The sequence below is a fragment of the Copadichromis virginalis genome, linkage group LG18 (assembly GCF_057382275.1).
Source record: "Copadichromis virginalis isolate Kocher_CV1m ecotype Utaka linkage group LG18, C_Virginalis_male_GT1.1, whole genome shotgun sequence".
Taxonomy (NCBI): Eukaryota; Metazoa; Chordata; class Actinopteri; order Cichliformes; family Cichlidae; genus Copadichromis; species Copadichromis virginalis.
Window position 1 is genome coordinate 26,741,439 of NC_140635.1, and position 17,974 is coordinate 26,759,412.

At 39.2% G+C, this 17,974-nt stretch overlaps 2 protein-coding genes across 6 annotated transcripts; both read right to left on the reverse strand.

The window, feature by feature from the left end:
* Positions 1-397: 397 nt before the first annotated feature.
* ro60 (Ro60, Y RNA binding protein) lies at positions 398-7,155 on the reverse strand. 4 transcript variants are annotated; one of them, XM_085439431.1, is made up of 9 exons: positions 7,028-7,155; positions 5,503-6,091; positions 5,044-5,264; positions 3,029-3,175; positions 2,799-2,936; positions 2,580-2,696; positions 2,193-2,309; positions 1,793-1,939; positions 398-1,529 (listed from the first exon to the last, which is right to left on the reverse strand). In XM_085439431.1, the coding sequence occupies exons 1-9, from the start codon at positions 7,028-7,030 to the stop codon at positions 1,377-1,379; spliced, it is 1,632 nt and encodes a 543-aa protein (XP_085295557.1). In that variant the 5' UTR covers positions 7,031-7,155; the 3' UTR covers positions 398-1,376. The 4 variants fall into 4 exon arrangements, with proteins under 4 accessions (XP_085295557.1, XP_085295554.1, XP_085295555.1 ...); XM_085439428.1 differs by having other exon boundaries at positions 1,793-1,990; XM_085439429.1 differs by lacking the exon at positions 7,028-7,155 and adding an exon at positions 6,576-6,890 and having other exon boundaries at positions 1,793-1,990.
* A 2,259-nt stretch (positions 7,156-9,414) lies between these two features.
* On the reverse strand, positions 9,415-14,462 carry LOC146688081 (uncharacterized). 2 transcript variants are annotated; one of them, XM_085439716.1, is made up of 4 exons: positions 14,115-14,462; positions 13,375-13,645; positions 12,347-12,484; positions 9,415-11,755 (listed from the first exon to the last, which is right to left on the reverse strand). In XM_085439716.1, exons 1-4 carry the CDS (start codon positions 14,312-14,314, stop codon positions 11,486-11,488), a joined length of 879 nt encoding a protein of 292 aa, XP_085295842.1. In that variant the 5' UTR covers positions 14,315-14,462; the 3' UTR covers positions 9,415-11,485. The 2 variants fall into 2 exon arrangements, with proteins under 2 accessions (XP_085295842.1, XP_085295843.1); XM_085439717.1 differs by lacking the exon at positions 12,347-12,484.
* Between the last annotated feature and the right edge of the window lie 3,512 nt (positions 14,463-17,974).

A 17,974-nucleotide genomic window follows, 5' to 3' on the forward strand; every position in this document is an offset into this window, starting at 1 on the left:
GAAAAGATCAGCATGTTGGGACAAACATCCTTCACAGTTACATGGTCAGTGTGTATTTTTCTTTTAATTCTATGAAGACTAAATGACACCGTGATAAGTAAAGCTTACTGAATATTCTCAGTAATTATTACTGTTGACTAAAACGAAAAGCACCACTGTAATCATTTGTTTACATTTCCTCAAAAATTAACAGGCCCTGTCTCTAAAACTCTCTAAGCTGTGCACGTTTATTCTGTGTCTGGAGAAATATAAAACGTTTTTTAAATTGACCATTACAGGTTTTATAAAAGTACATTCAAATAATTTTCACAATAATTCATTCATATCAAGTTTTCTGGAAAGGTAGCAGTTTTCAGAACGAACAATGTCACATTAAAGATAAGGTAACGGGTATCAGAGAGCTATGATTGGTCCTTTCCAGATACTTTATTACAGTAAAATGTAAATTCTGATGCATAGAATTTAGACTGAAACACAAACTTTTCAAAAAAAACAAAAACAAAAACAAAAAAAATCCCAAACATTGGCATTAGTGCGTTGTTAAAACTGAATCCAAATTTACTTTCTAAAAAGTGTCACCACATTTCTTTTAAAGTATAACCTCACGAGAAGAAAACAGAAAACTCAGCTTTAAAACAATAAACTGGGCTTAGGGTCAAACAAATGTTAGAACAACTAAAATTTGTGGCTAAGCTAAAGCAAAGACTGTGTAAAAGGAATCCAAGATGTTAATACTTGAAAAACACTTTTCTGATCTAAGAAATCTGTGAAATTAACAGAATAAAAAGCAACTCCAAGTTTTACCATTGACTTTGTGTGCTTTGTGTCAGGTTTCTCTTTCATTGATGTTAAGTATCTCTACATCAAACCTGCTAACTGCATGTTGCTGCATGCATGTTGAAAACTACAGGTAATCCCCCCGAAGTAAACCTACATCTGCAAACACCCTATGACTGACTCTTGCAGTGTTCCCCTTAACCTGCCAACCTCTTGCTACAAATGTTGAATTGGTTCATTTTTCCCCCACTTAAATCACGATCCATCAAAATCCACCAAAGTACTGAACAGCTGATCATATAGAGACTCTTAAAAACATGATATGCAAACACATACCATGTCTTAATCACTTCCTATTCAATTTTCACAAAATATAGATGCATTTTACATTTCCAAAGTGTTGTCCAGCCTGCTGGACACTTTGTCGACTGAATGGTGAGCAAGAGAAAACAAAGAAAAACTGGAATTGAAATTGTCAGCATCTTTTGGATTAGTGCTGTTTTGGGACACTCTACATGCTAAATGAGCCTCATTGGTCCACTCTTTGCCTTCATATTCTACACTCATTACATTTCTCAAGAAAAGTCCCAGAAATCTTATCAGATCAGATCTTGGGCCAAATTACGAATGACACTAAAAGCTCCAAGGTCGAAGCCAGAGATGGTCAGCAAACCCCGGTCTTCTGTGTCTGGGATGGCAATTCCAATGTTAGTCAGGATACACATCACCAGCTTCGAATTAGCTCCTGATGTCTGTTGAGAATATACACAAACCATGTTTATTGTAAAAATGTTACATTTGTCATCGTCACTTAGTACATATTTTAAGTAACCTTTTAGATAAAGGAGTTTAAAGGAGAACTTTTAATGCTGTAAAATTAACTGTGCCCTATCAGCCATCTATGGAACAATGTGAATAAAAATAGCACAACAACCCCATCCCGTTAATCAAAAACAATCTTTACCACACAAGGCCATTATTTAATTCAACCCCAGATGTGAAAAAACAAACATACTTCTCTGTGCTTCTTCAGAGACTCCACCAGGCTGGCAGTAAGCGTCCACAGTGGGTTGTTGCTCAAAGTGACGAACACATCTACAGCTTTCCTGTTCTCCGTGGCCCATTGAATGGGAACGGTGCAGTCTCTGCTCTCACTCTGGAACTGCAACATAAAGGCACTACCTGATGGCTGTGCACCCCTTTCTCTCGTGCTCTATGTGAGAGGACAATAAACAGGTGGTAGTTGAGCTAACCAGCACTGCTTTGCAGTACTTTGATGTGAAGGTGGAAGAAGAAGAAGAAAAAAAATGCCTCTAGTTGCTCGTCTGCAACAAATATTGTATTGTATATTCCTGAAAGGAACTGTTCAGTCGCTCGTATTATCTCGTCACCTTTAATGTTCTGTAAAGCCTTACCTTAACCAGTTCATCGGTTGCTTCTTTGAGAGTCATATCAGCAGAAATAGAGAATGGTACCATAGCCTCTTCAGAGTAGACAAGCACATGTGTGTCAGCCTCCGTCCTTGCAAAAATCTGTGTCAAAGCCAAGGTCAAAAGAAAGCCATTTAGTTACCCTGACTAAAATGCCTTTATCCTGCATGCACATTCACACACAGTACACCACTGTTAGGGCCTATGCGCTAACATACTGAGAAAGGAATTTTCAGGGAATTCACAGTATGCGTCAATAGTCCCATGCCATCACCCAGGATCTCTCTAAAGATGGGGCAGCCTGAGCCCTGTTTGAAGATGCAGCTGTTCCAACTAACCAGATAGCATCATCTGGCTGTAGTACAGTCTTACCATGGCAATAGCGGCTGCAGCAGCAGCAGTGCTGATCGACGTTCCTGGGACAATGCTGCTCGGTGACCCGCTCATATCTACTGCCACAACAAAGCATTTACCCACAGGCTCCACATTCTGAGGACAGAGTTACAGCAGAACAGGACATTCACGTTAAAGAACTGCTGCTGACATCTTCTGCAACAACTGGAGAAAGTTTTGAAAATTACAACAACATACCATAAAGCTCTTGTAAAAGGCAGAGTCCATAGCTTTAAGGATGTTGCGGTCTGCTTCCCATTTCGGTTTACCCTGATAGCCATGGCCTTTTTTGTAGTTTTCTGTAGCCAAAAGTATACTGAAAGGGTGGATCTTTGCCTGGTGATTTTAGGAGACATTTAATTCCTAAATATTGAACTCTGCATAATTAAAAACAAAATAACATTTCTGGTAGAAGTTGTGAGCCTTACCTGTTTTAGTGCCGTCTCACTTTGAATTCTGTCACATAAAAACTGTGTTTCTGAGCTTCCCGGTTCAAGAACTTTGCCAGATGTCAGCCTACCTAACATCTTTACCACCGAATGGAGAGGCATTTCCTTCAACAAAGCGCTCCATACCTGCAGAAAACAACCACCACACATCCTGTTAGATGTAGAAAAATACATTCCCACATTCTTTACATTAGGCTTCAGTCTACCTGAACATTGCAGTTTTACAGATAAGAAATGTTTTGATTTTTTCCCCCTCCAGGGAACACTTTTCCGCAGTGAGCAGGAACTTACAAGGGGCTCACCCCAACCGCCAAAAACTGGAAAAAAAAAAAAAAAAAAAAAAAGTCCTAGCAGTTCAGGACGTGAGATAGTAAAGATCATTTATGATATTTGGTGTTTAGGTAGTAAACAAGAAAGCAGTTACTTTTTAAACCAGGGATGTTTAACTTATTTTATATCAGGGGCCAGATAAACAGAACTTTAATCCTAAGTGGGCCAGACCTAGGAAAGTCCCCTTTCTGTCAGTGTAACTACGTGTAGCTGCACATTTAATCCCTCCAATATTTCAATATAAATAAAGAGGTGCAATTTCAACAGGGCATCTCAGTTTTACTACATGATAAAGAAATTCTGGTAGCTCATTTACCAGACTGTCCTGTAATTATAAAGCAGAAAGTTTTGTTGTTTTATTTATTTTACTGTGGACACACTGTAAAAAACAGGAATTCTTTTATCAGTACTGAAAACCCAAAAAGAAAAAAGGAACTTTTCTGTTCATTTAATAATCTGATGTAGTGTGTAAGACTGAGTAGGAGGGCTTCATCAGCAGGACAAGCTGTAAAATTTATGAAAATACAGGTGGAAGTCCAGTGGGTCAAAGACATCCAGTGGGCCGGATTGGACTTTTTGCCAGGCTCTTCCAGGGTCTCGAGCCTCATGTTTGACACCCCTGTTCTAAATGCTCTGTTTGAATTAAAGATGCAATTTTCTTATTTTTTTTAGTGTGAACTGCTGAGGGAGATTTTTGCTGATTACAAGCTTCTGAGAACTGAAAAAATAAACTTTTCTATCATTTGTGCTGCTACTGGACTGGTTCTTATATAGCGCTTTTCTACTCATCTGAGCACTCAAAGCGCTTTACACAACTTGTGCATTCACCCATTCACACACATTCGCACAACCACATCTTTCTAAGTGTTTTATAGCTAACATTCACACACATTCATACTCTGATGGATGCATCGGAGAGCAATTTTGGGTTAGTATCTTGCCCAAGGATATTTGGCATATAGACTAGGGGAAGCCAGGAATCGAACCACCAACCTTCTGATCAGTGACCTGCTCTACAGCCACCACTGGAAGGAGGTACAGATTAAAAACTAAACTGAAAATAAATTGCTGTACACCCCCCTTTACATGGCATATTTTACTTTACCAAACAACAGCAGGTACAATATATTTATTTAACAAAACTATACGAGTTGCTTTCATTACTACCCAGTTTGTTTTGAACTTCACAAGCCCTATCTGTTTTTCACTTGCCTTCATAATTTTCCTCATAATCATTTTTAAGCTTTGATTGCTCATACAGACGCTGCTAGCTTGTACCTTCTCTGAGTTCTGTATTCCTTTAGCCACTTTGCCTTTTCTAGCTTCGTATGTTCAGCTGGGTGAAAGTGATTTAAGTGATTAGATTTGTTGTTAAACATTTTTGTGGTCATCTCCCCGTGGTTTTCTGCGTTGGACACTGGTCTAGTCACTCAGTGTGAGCAGTTTCCCCACTTGTCAAACTGTGGTTATGAGTGTGCGCTGCTTTACGTGTTCTCAGCCCAGTCAGTCACCAGTTTGGGCTGAGAACACTGAAAATCTTCTTATTTCGTGTGCATTTCTAATTTTAATAAGATCCCAAGTGTAAAAACTGATTCATCTCATCAATTATCACTACGGTCTATGTTATAAACAGCAACCAGGTTAAAATGATTTAACAGACTCGCCTGTTTAAACTTCAGATGCTCGGTCAGCAGCTGTTCCCTCTCAAGCTTGTGTTCCTCTATTAAAGTGACGACCTCAGTTTCATCCCGACTGTGCTTTACCTTTTCCACCACTTCAAGATATGAAAGCACCCTGATAACCTCTTCGGCGTTCTCTTTGTTTTCATGAGCAACCTGGACCTCTTTCCACCCCTTTGTTACATATTTGCTGATCAAGGCAATAGCTGAAAACACAAAGAGATGGGCGTTGCATGTTAGCACTGACTAAAGTGAAACAAAATAAAAACTTACACTGTACTGATTAAAATTCAGCATGGGGAGTTTATAAATATGCACATATATGCTCAGAAAAGAGAACATCCAATAAAACCCCAAAGAAGAAAGTTGGATAACTGCAGACGTTTATTCAACTGATTACTAATAACATTTTGCAGGCTAAATGACGTGGGCCTCTATACTTACCATCTCTAGCTGGTTTAGTGTGGGAGAGTCTGAGCAGATCCTGGTGTGACCAGCCCTCTCTCTGCTTACATTTGGTCACTGCAGCAGCTAGACTCATGGCATCTTGCTCATTGTACCAGTCAGACAGTGCTCTCCTCAGGGCACGCCCCCATATCCCACATTTCATGTGCTCTTTTAATTCCTTCTTGTACTTGATGAAAGAAAACAGATGGGCAGGCTCACGACAAACATCCTTCAGGGCTTTGAACGCTGCCTGTTTGGTGTTCACATCTGGGTTTTGGGAGCACAAAGCCAAGGCAAAAATGGAGGGCTCTAGTCTGACAGCTTGCCCATCCTGAGCGAACCTTTTTATTTCCTCCAACACCTCAGCGCCTTGTTTCTCCTGCAGCATGGACTGCAGGGCTCCAGTCTTCTCCACGCTGATGTGACCATTCTCTCTGGTACTGTACAAGGCTCCCTCTGAGCCATAGCAGAGGAAGCGACAAAGCTTGGCCTTGTCACTGATCTCCCATGAACCACCACCTGTTGAGTTCAGGGTATGGTTGCTAGTGGTACTTCCTGATAGCTCCATTGAAACACTTGAGGTGTCCTGAAACAGATTGTAGTAAAATGAAGCAATTGTAAACTTTATAATGAAATGGCACTGTAATTTGATTGTGGTATTTTATCTTATAGTATAGTGGAAATGAAATAAAAGCTAACTACCAACACTAATGGGACGTAAAGCGTCCCCAGTGTTAATCAAACCATGGTTCGGATTTGACAGGATTACGCAAGTGTTAATAAACCACCCAGCGTTTGCTAAGGTGGCGCTTAGCACACCTTACTTTGAACATATATTATCCAGCTACGTTGTTAAAATGCACATTAAAATGTTTGAGTCCCTGCAACAGCCTCTCGAGTTCAAGGCCAGCCAGCAAGCATGAAAATGTTAACTTCGCAAGCAAACATGACTTACTCATTGCCTCAGAGCGCTGTCAGAAATAGCTTAAAGCCGATTACAGAAGACGATCATACGCATAAGACAGAGAAGACACGCTGGTCTGTTAACAGGAGATGGTACGAGAAGTTACCTGCACGTCATTTTAAGTTAGCTGCGGAATGAGCTAGTCAGCCTTAGCTAACACTCCCGGTAGAGATTCGTTTGCTAAGTTAACTAGTTAAGCTAGCAAAGGAGGGCGGTCTGGGCAAGGTGAATTAAGTTACGCGGTTTTAATCATTTAACAATAAAGTTAGGAATATGACCAATCATGTAGCAACTCATAGCCAGACCAAGTCTCCTCGGTTTCCCCAGCCGTGACTTGGCTGCATAGTAATGATATTAATGTTAGCCGTCAGCACAAAACTATCAACTCCCCAATCTGAGCTCCGCTCTGGCTGGGACACCGGAAAGCACTTTGATACAGCTAGTCCAGGATGAGCAGCTTGCTACTAACATACGCTAACCCTAACAAAACTGTGTTGGTTTTACTCAACACATATACTGTTTGCGAGTTGAAATAACATGACATAGATATCCACTTACCATCAGGTATGTACACAGTGCTCAAGTTTTTTGGGTTGTTGTTGGTTTTTTTTTAATGTAGCTAGATGTGGAAAGGCCTCCCCGCTGACCGTCAATGAGATAACAGGGCGGTGCCGCGGTGGATGCCGGGATATGGAGTAAAATCACACAGGCACGTTCACCCAGGGTCCTCTCGCTTTCTCTCCGTACGTTCACATTCACTTTTTTTAGTGGTTCACAATCCACTGAAAAAGACTTGAGCCTCCTTTCTTTTTTCTATATTTTGCCAGTAAAACGGAAAATAAGTGCAGTGATTTATTGAAACATGCGCAAACATAGGTGGGAATACACATGTACAGTAAAAGGCAAAAACTATTCTATTGAGCTTCAAAGTCAATATTTGGTATGGCCATCTTTATTTTTCAGCACAGCCTGAACTCTGTTTTACAAGCTTGTAATTTTTTCTTTAATGTCTTTAGGAATAGTTCTCCAGGCTCCAGGTTCCAGCCACAAACTGTGACATACACCATGGTTATTGGATGGGTATAAAAACTGTTGTACCTTTCTTCTAACCTCCTCCGTACATACTTACATTGATTTAAATCAAAAACTTTTGAATCATCAATCCATAAGACCTGTTTCAACAGATTTTAAGCCCAGCGTTCTCATGAAATTTTCTCCTTGTTTCAAATCTTCTTTCAGGCTGTTAGGAATGTTTATGGCAATTTTAATAGTTTCAGGTAGAATAAATGGGAACAAAGGGCTGTCCTTGTCACTCCTGTTCATAATTTTTATGGACAGAATTTCTAGGCATAGCCAGATGGCAGAAAGCCTCCACTTTGTTGGCCTCAGAATAGCTTTCTGCTTTTTGCAGATGATGTGGTTCCATTGACTTCATCAGGTGGTGGCCTCCAGCTCACACTAGAGAGGTTTGCAGCCTAACGTGAAGCAGCAGGAACGAGAATCAGCACCTCCAAGCCTGAGGCCAAAAAGAGTGGAGTGCTATGTGTCTATGTCTATGTCATGAGGAATAAATCATACATTTGGATGATTTTGATTTCTATCAGATGAGAAGAATGCTATTAAAACATATAGCCAATCTTCCAGATAGATTTACCATCACATATTTTCACTTTTCAAAAAACAAACACACTTTCGTCCATCAATTCCAAACTGACCTTCAATGTATCCAAAAGGGCCACAGAAACGGGACACTTTTCCAACTTTCCAAACTTGTTCTATCCTAGGCTTAAGGCATTTTCTTTCCTTCCCATTGTCTCTTGGTAACATTTCTGTAAATCCGATACCTTTCACCCTGCAGATATTTCTTTTTTTAAATTTATATTTCACCTGTTTGTGAGTGACAGAAACGATGACATGTTTTTGCTTTTCGTGCACCTTCCCTCCCATTCCCTGCACATCTACTGCTAATATATATTGTTAATATAAATATATTAATAGTATATTGTTTATATTTTAAAATGTTATATTTTTTCTGTAATACTAATCTGTATATGGAGAAGGTGTTTGACTGTCTATTAATAATCTAGTATCTCATCAATTATCTACTAACAAATTTAGTAACAATCTAGTAACCAAATTATATATTAAAAACCTGACTAGTTTCCCAGCGGGTGGCAAAAATGTACTTGTTTTTCACTTTTATATTTAGTTTGTACAAAGCAAGAAATTCTAATGAAAATGTAGCATTTTTCTAACAGCCCAGTGTCAAGAAGTACCTTTGCCAGGATTCAGTGTATTTTGTATGGTGGAGTACATTCTGCAAACCCCATCAGTGTTAATCACGGCCATTTCCATCTTTTTCACAAGATCCACTACCTTCTGTTCTTCAGCATTGTTCTCCTTAACATCATACCTACCAACACCTCCTCTTCACCTCTGTTTTCTTCACCTCCAAAACACAAGTTTTTCCTTCAAGATGACACCTGCTCTATCTCTCTTCCTAGCGACAGCGGACTAGAGCATTAGTAGCGCCTGGCTTTGCTCCCCTTTCACCTGGTCTCTACCTCTCCTTACATCCTTGCCTTTCCGTCTTTCTTGATGCCTCTGAACATGCCTTTCAACAGCATCAGAGGTTGTTGGTGTTGTCCACAGATCTGACTAATCCGTTATCGAAATGTTCTTCTCGATGATCTACATGTTTGACTTACTTAAGATATCACACAGGACACGCTTCCTGACACACTCTCACTTGGGACTATGACCTTCCTATCATCATGAAGCAGTTTGGCAATTCTTCTCTGACCTCTAGCTCAAGCTGTTTTTACCCAGTGAACTCCTGCTTACTGGATATTTATATAGATATTGTGACAAAAAAGAGCTCAGTAACTTCCCACTTACAAATTAGACTGATTAGAATGTTGGGACATTTAAAGGAACTCAATATACATAGTTAAAAGCATATTTACTAGTGACAAACATCTAAAATCTTCAAAATCTGAGAAGTAAAATTGCACAAATATCAAACCTTTTACAATTTTCTGCTCTAAGCTTGCATTTCATTTAAACGTACATAATTTCATCTTAAACAATTTTTACACTTTAGATTTTCTCTCCCCTCATGCAAGAACAACAAGCATCAAAGAAACACTTTTGCAGCAAAAAGTACAAACAATAATTTCTGGAGATGCTTTTTTTCACACTTCAAAAAGAGTAAAGCAAAGGAACACATTATTTATAAAATTAGCATGAATCAAAGTGCAATATTATAAATGATGGGGAGTTTTTTTTCATTTTTAATGCATTTAAATTGTGAAAATGAGAAATGAGAAAAAAGGAGCAGGTCAACTAGATATATACATATTTTGGTAAAAATGTGTGATCGTGTGCAATTAAGAGCTATTATAGACAGAGATGGGCAGTGTTGGAATTTAAAAATATAATCGGCTTATCTGCTATTATATTTTTTCTGGATAAGAGAGGCCCAACTCTTAGTACAGTTTGTGCCGACAGGACTGACAGGAAATTACATGCTTTTGCAGAAGCCTGCTTTTGCAGCTAGAATGAAGTGAAAGTGAAACCAACTAGGCTGTTTGATTGAAACTTAAAGTGTGGTATGATGTAGAGAGCAAGTATATAAATGACTAGGCTTCCTGTTTTGTGCTTCAGACCTGAGCTTGTGTGTCCGTGTGTTCAGGTCTCCATATCCAGGATATGTTAATTAAAGATCATTTTTAAAGTAAAAGGACCACTTTTGAGCCGTGTCTTTCTTGGCCCTAAGAATTCAAAGAACTGGAATTAACAGCAGTAATGTGTTACTGTAATCCGATTACTTTTTTCAAGTAATGAGTAATATAAGGGATTACTATCGCAAAAAAAGTAAATAGATTACTGTTACTTTCCAGTAAGCACGCCGCTTTACTGCGTTACTAAACCGTGATTTTGTTTGTGAGAGTGTCTCATGACAATGACATAAGCACGTGCGACACCTGTGGCAGCAACAGACTTGTGTAGATCAACAATGGATAGTATGGAGTGCAGGACAGAGTACGACTATGCAGCATTTAAAGCTTGGACGTACTTACATTACTTTAGTCGGTAAAAAGTGACTAAAATATGAGCATCCGCTGTACACTCTGCGTGGGAAGAAAATGTCTTTCTACAGCGAAAAATTTAACTTGAAATCTGAGCAAGCACCGAGCACGCTGCCACAGGAATGTGAAATTCACAGAGAAACCCCCGGATACCCCCACTGACATGACTACTGTGGCACCGGGCAAACCTCCACCCGCCCCACTCCTGCTTAACAGGTGAAAATAGATTTAAGAACGACAGGACTTAGTGACTCTGAGCGTTGATTCTATTTATTTTTTGCCGTGTTTTACTTGCATCTATTTGAAAGAGTGAGTGTAAACACAAAAAATTATTTTATTTTATATGTGGGAATATGCAGAAAATAGGTTTAAATGTTAAACAAATTTCTTCAAGTCAAAGACTGTTGAATATAATTTCATTTTTGCTTAATGCAATGTGCATAAAATTAAAAGATTAAAACTGATAAAACAAGTTTTTAAAAGATTCAATTTTATTTGATGGATTATGCAGAAAAAGTAGAATTGGGCTGAAAGGTCTGTTGCTATTATTTATTCAGGTTGTGTATCATGGATTACTTTTATGGAGTATTAATCAGTAATTAGTTACTAATTACTTTTTTCAAGTAACTTGACTAACACTGGTAATAGATCTCATCAAGGAATTACAAATCATCCACCAGTTCTTCAGAGCTCATAAGAACAAAGAAGGATTGAACGTCTACCTGAATTTCTTAGTGAGAACAGTTTTGTGAGCATAATAATAACCCCTTAACTTCACTTCTCTTTCCACAAACATTTTTATGCATGCGGGTAAATAAAAATTTTTAGGGTTTACTACACATTACATTGCAGCACAGAGCATTACTAGAGTCTGCTTTAGTCTTTATTTGGCTTTTCTGCGACCTCTAGTGACCGTTTTGGTCTTTTAGAACTCTTTCAACAGAAGGCCATAGGGACGAATGGCACGCGCCACCATCTTTTCCTCTTCTTCTTTTGATACTCTATCATTGATGGGAACCAGCCAGTACTTATCATTGTGGTGTTTCTCTCTGTATCTGGGGTTGATCCGATTCTGCAGAATCACTTTGTACGTCTTGCCGTTTTTTTTGGACTTGAAATCTTTACAGTATTTGAGGGCCACTTCGATGTCAGGTGTAGAATAAACCCCTCTACCATAGACGTCACGGTGACCTGGCTGTTAAATAAAGTGAGAGGAATTAGAAATTAATTTAGAGATTTAGATAATTTAGAGAATGTTACAGTTTATTTACTTTGACCTGAATAAGATAAACTTTAAGTCATTTTTAACCATTTTATTTATTTATTTAGTTAAAGATGTACAATAACTAACAGTAGATCACGTTTCTATTCTACAGCATAGGGAATGAGCACATCACAGTCTTTGTTAACACGTATTGTGTTTTTCTGTTATGTTCTGCTTCTACTGAAGATGAAATCTATTGAAATTTCAGTAGATACTGATCAGGGGCTGAGGGAAAGAGAAGCAGAGAAAGACCAACAAACAACAAGAGGACAAAAACACAGACAGACAGAAGATAAACATTCATGAAATATTTTAAGATATTGTGTCAAATAACTATACAGCAATTGGAGTGGAGATGAAATGCTCATTGCATCATGGGAAGTCATCATGGAGATGATGGAGACACAGACTTCCTGACAGAGGAGGCTTACTAGGCATGTAAAAAAGTATTGCCATATTAAAGCATCGTATCATATTTTCACTGGTTAAAATACTGCAGTACCAGAGATGATGTAATCAAACCTTGAAACGTCCTTTGATGATGTCACAAGCAGAGTCATAAGATGTCCCATGGTAGGACACAGGCCACTCCCCTGACACTGACCGAGTGCGATAGCCTGCTGTGCCGAGCCATTCATTTCCATCATACTTATCCAGGACCTGTGATCAAATGTTTTCATGCAAGAAAATCTGTTATGATGTTATAACAGATGATAGCTTCATAGAGTTACGTAAGCTGAGGGGCACAACTCATAGCAGAACACAGTCAAAAAAAAAAACAACAACAAAAAAACTATCGCTTTTGATAGGTCAAAGAGCCAAAAGTTATCTCTTTATCTGTAGTTATTTCTGCATCTGTTTGTTTGTTTTGTATCTAGAGGCTGGAATGGATGGGGCAGTGGGACATAAGAGCAGAGGATGCTATCTAGAGGGCGCAGCTCGAGTACGAAGACACAGTCTGTCGGTCTGAGGTCATCAAAACTGCTTTTGTTTGTTTCAGACAGTCCATAGATTATCTTTGCAAAAGTTAAACACGTGTTTTACACACAAATTTTAAAAAGTCAAATAAAAGTAAAAGTAAAATTATTATTGTCATTATTCTGATTTCCCATGAAATATAATATAAATTCTTTTGACAATCTATTGAAGTCACAGCCCTCCTTCCACTGTATCTACCAAGAGAAAAAAGTCTGCATTTTATTTGTTCATCACAGCCGCTAGTTGAAAGTTTCTAATAAAGCCAGCAACAGAAAACAAAACCAACTCTATATTTTGATATCAATGTCATTGTAATGCTTCTAAATGATCTATTAATAACATTGTGAACCATCTTTTGATTTTATTCTACTATATATTTCATATACTATATGCTTCATTTCATTATACACTTCATTTTTTATAAGTAACTTTTACGGTGGTATCATTGAATTCATAATGCATCTTTTTCAGTGAGTATCAGTATCATCCAGTGCTTGATAGTGTTTAAGGACCAGTTATAGCAGTTTAAATGCTGAACATGAATAACATGGCTGCTTCAAAGGGATACTTACCTTGATAGCAAAACGCTGCCAACCATAGGGACGCCAGTACTCTTCGTCACCTCTGTAAAAGGTATCTGTGTCTTTCATTCCAGTAAAGTCGTAGTGAAATCTGGGGTCAAAGAATTCTTCCTCGTTGATGATGAAACGCCTTCCATTTCTTTCCTCTATTTCAAATTTTGATACATGTTTATTTGCTGGAAAACCTTTAATACCTATATTCCCGGGCAATCCAGAAGACACGTGCCCATCAATCCTCATCAAGCTGCTTTGTGACACCGAGCTGTAAGCATAAAGTTCCAAAGCAGATCAGCTGTCTTTTCATGTCATCGACTTAAATATATTTTAAATCAGATTATGCATGGCTTATAGGTCATGCTGTTTTACAAAAGTTAATGAGTTATGTCTCAGAAGTCTGAACAATCTGAAATTTTAGCTGTTGAAAATGAAAATGGTGGATTTTAATTGGACTTTTTTTTTTACACTATATAAAGTGAAATGCAGGTAAAAATGAGCACACATATTTTTCTATCCTGTTGTGAAACGATTAAACTTCTTTGGGTTTTCGAAACTACAACCTGACTTTGAGTCTCGGCACAGTCACAGTTTTACTAGTGTCATCTAAATTATTTTTGAAACATTTTTTGCACCAGTAATTCTATTCTAAAGCCTAATCCTTTTAAAAACCTACAATCCTGTTTCAGTAATGACATTTAAAGTAGTTGTTATCAGAGGTTTAGTATAACATTTACCAAGTTTGATCTCCATCCACAACTGTAGAAATGAGCTGCGTAACAGGCAGCTGCGTAGCAGGAGCTGTGAAAAACAAATTTTTGAAAGCTTCGAGAAGACCAGAACCGATGCCAACTTCTCCTTGTTTTTGTTGAACAGAAGTTATCTTAGCATTGCAGATCACCCCCAGTGCTTCAAGTGCGATGTCGTTGTCAATCATCTTGGCGATGTTGTCTTGATGTTGCAGTGCTTTGCTTTGATGTAAAGAACAAAAGCTTGTATCTTGTACTTTCACTTCTGGTACATAGCAAACAGCTATGTGTATGTGTATGGAGTCATCTCTGTTGCTGAAGAGGAAGTGTTTCTAAACTCTGAGTCACATTTCTTTATACCATTATTTATTTCTTCTTATATGCCCTGTGAAAGTTAAACATCAAAAAAATCAATTTTCTTTAAATAAAAACGAGTTTCCACATAAACATTTATACTTTGGTCTGACTTATACTTTCATTTCTATCCACTCATGCAATTTCTTATCTATTGGCAGGGGTACTGGAGCCTCTGCCAGCACTTACTTGCTGGGTGTTACAAAGTCTCTCTCCTCCACCCTACATTTGTATTTTTAAGATAAGTAATGTATCAAAAATGAAAAAAGCCATAGTGTCACGTCTAGCGTGGCAGACGTGTGGAGTTGTAGATAAGGACCCAAGATGCGGCTTGTGATGAGAGTGAACTTTATTTAGTAAGGAGGATGACATACAAACAGAAACGGCATGGCGAGAAGAAACGAAACTGGAACAGCTAACAAAACAAACCGAAAACCAAACCCAGAGATGGACAGAGATGGATACGCAGGAAGATGGAGGGGAACAACACAGACGAACCAGCAACGAGGACGAGGGAACACACACTATAAATACACTCACCAGTAATCAGGGGATGGGAAACAGGAGGGAAACACACCTGGGAGACATAACAGCTGACGAGGCAGGGGAAACGTAAACAGAACACACTGACATCAGACAGAGACCTTCAAAGTAAAACAGGAAACACACCGACTGAACACAGACTGGAGGACACCTATATCGGCACATGAAACGTGAAACAGAAGAGTACAAAAACCCAAGATAAACAAAACCACAGAATAATAATAAACTAAACATAAACACGGAGTCACAGACTCCGGACCATGACACATAGAGTCAATGAAGTTAAAGATGTGTTACACAAAACAGTTTCAAACCATAAAGTTATTACTCACATTACAAATTTTATAGAGAGATTGTAATGGAAATGTTACGGTTTGCAAGGCTGGGGGAAATCTGCAGTCGCTCTGAGGTTTGCTTGTAACAAAAGCTGAGAAATGCAGGGGAGGCAATTAAAACTGAAACCACAACCACTGTATGGTGCAGCTGGTGACATGGAAGATGAGGATAAAGCAAACTGCATCACAAGTGCTGAAGTCATCACTCTTGCACTGTGTGCGATGCTGCGGTTGGTCGTGATTAAATGTTGCATAAAGTGGCAGGAACAAATACAGCGTTTCTATCAGCTCAGCAAACATCAGCAAACATATAAACTGTTTGTATGTTGGCCACACAGTCTGCTGCTGGCTAAAAGCCTACTGGTGTGTTTCATTTCACAAAGAAAAGACTGTGAGATAGCTTCACTCGGAGAGGGGGAAAGGTGTAAGAAGAAAGACAAGAATGGGAGAAGTGTCCATTGGCATTTGGTAAACTGCATTAAATATCTTTTAATAGAGGATTAAATAGAAAAAGTCAATAGAGATAAAGACAAACATGAGTCTATGGAGCCATTCACTTAGGTAGGTCAACTTAAAACAGAGAAGGGAAGAACTGGATTTTCCATCAGATGTGCAAAAGGATTTAACGTCCAAAACTATTTTGTGAGCACAATATCCCTAAACTTAATTTTATGCACATATGTACATTAAATTGTAGCAGAGAGTATTTTTAATGGATTACTAGAGTCCACTTTAGTCTTTTCTTCCAACCTTTACCTTTCTTAGTCTTTCTAACGCTTTGAGCAGAAAGTCATAAGGACAAATAGCCCGTTCCACCATCTTTTCCTGTTCTTCTTCTGGTAATCTAGGATTGATGCAAAACAACCACTTTGTTTACTTTGACCTGGTTAAGATTAACTTTAGCTCATCTTTATTTTTATTCTATAGCACAGAAAATGACCACATCACAGTCTTTTAACAGATTTTGTGGGTTCTTTTGTCATGTTTTGCAAATTTTCTGTTAAAGATGTAATCCACTGACAAAAAACCCACGAGTCTGGTTTTGGTTGTTGACAGGAGAACAGTACATGTCTGACTGCACTGTTGCATGCGTAAAGTTTGGTTAGGGGGGGGTTATAGTGTGAGCCCTTAGTTCCAGTGAAAGGAACTGTAAATGCTTCAGTTTACCATGACATTTTGGGCAATTTCATGCCCCCAACTGTGTGGGAACAGTTTGAGGATGGTTCCTTTCTGTTCCAACATGACTGCGCACCAGTTTTTCAAAGCAAGCTCTATAATGACATGGGTCTGGGTGCAGTTTCCCCCTCTAGGGGCAAAGGTACCTAGACCTGGGGCATAGAGTACGTTTGGGGAGTGTGATTGTGTGTACAGTGTCTATTTATCTCTGTCTTCACGTTGGGTGAGTGCTGAGTATTTGCATAGCAAATTGGACTGCCATTGGAGCATTGGACTGCCATTACCTCATAAGACTTTGTTGTTATACTATCTCTTACCGTACACTACTAAATCTCCATTTGCACTATTTGCCTATTTGCACTACTCTGCCTGGTTTACACTCAATGTCATTTACCCTTACCTGAATATTGTATATTGTATATTGCATAGCTTTCTTGTTAAATTGTATTGTATTTATTAAAATTTTTACTTTTTAATTATTTTATTTGCATTTTTTAATCACTCTCTTATATTTAAATGTTCATTTGCTATTTCATCTAGGGTTTGAGAGTAACGAAATTATTCTCTGTATGTCCTGTACATGTGGCAGAATTGACAAATAAAGTTGACTTTGACTTTGACTTGACTTTGATATGAGAGCATGAGGGTGGGAATGGATGTTTGTATCTGTGTGTGCCTGTTTGTCTGTGTCTATATGTCAGGTTGGGTATCAGACGTCACTTCTCTAGGGACATCTCAGGCCCCCCAAGGTATGGAGGCCTATCTCCCCCCACCACTCCCCCTGCCAGTGGCTGACGCCGTCAGACATCGGTGCATTGGTGGTTCTTGGTGTCCGGCGCTCTGGATTCAGCTCCGCAGCTGCTGGGTGACCCTTCATCTGGGGCTCTCCTCAGCTCTTTCCGAGAGAGTGGCACGGTTGCCCCGCAGTTGGTTTTCGTTGGACTCTTGCACTCTGGGGGTCTCTGGATGTCTAGAGCCTGGATCTCCTCCATACCTGCCTCATGCCCTGGGGGGCGGGGCTATGGCTCCCCACACCCTCTAGCAGATTGTTACATGAAGCGCGCTCATGCTCACAGGTGTACACACGGGTGCTCACAGACACAAACTACAGGGTGGGCCATTTATATGGATACACCGTAATAAAATGGGAATGGTTGGTTTCCTCCCCGCAGATGGCTCAGACGAGCCGGGCAAAACCACATCCGGCAAGTGAGGCTGACGCGGCTGCTCCGGGGTGGCCATTGTCTGTCCGTTATTTTCCGAGCTTGCGCCGCCTCCCGGGCTTCATGCAAATTGGCCAATAAGTCCAAACATCCTCTGACCTGGCGGAGATAGGGATTTCTGACCACTTATAAAATGTGTTCAATGTGCTGCCCATTGTGTTGGATTGTCAATGCAACCCTCTTCTAACCCTCTTCTCCCACTCTTCACACACTGATA

What these genes read in the sequence shown, in the direction of transcription:
- ro60 (XM_085439428.1), bottom strand. An exon ending in GTGAGACGGCACTAAAACAG is followed by an intron (nt 2,937 to 3,028) that starts GTAAGGCTCACA and finishes TAAAATCACCAG; the next exon opens with GCAAAGATCCACCCTTTCAG. An exon ending in CTCTGAAGAAGCACAGAGAA is followed by an intron (nt 1,530 to 1,792) that starts GTATGTTTGTTT and finishes TATTCTCAACAG; the next exon opens with ACATCAGGAGCTAATTCGAA.
- LOC146688081 (XM_085439716.1), bottom strand. Translation starts at nt 14,314, where the DNA reads ATGATTGACAACGACATCGCACTTGAAGCACTGGGGGTGATCTGCAAT. An exon ending in GGCAGCGTTTTGCTATCAAG is followed by an intron (nt 12,485 to 13,374) that starts GTAAGTATCCCT and finishes ATTTGATCACAG; the next exon opens with GTCCTGGATAAGTATGATGG. An exon ending in TCATCAAAGGACGTTTCAAG is followed by an intron (nt 11,756 to 12,346) that starts GTTTGATTACAT and finishes TTTATTTAACAG; the next exon opens with CCAGGTCACCGTGACGTCTA.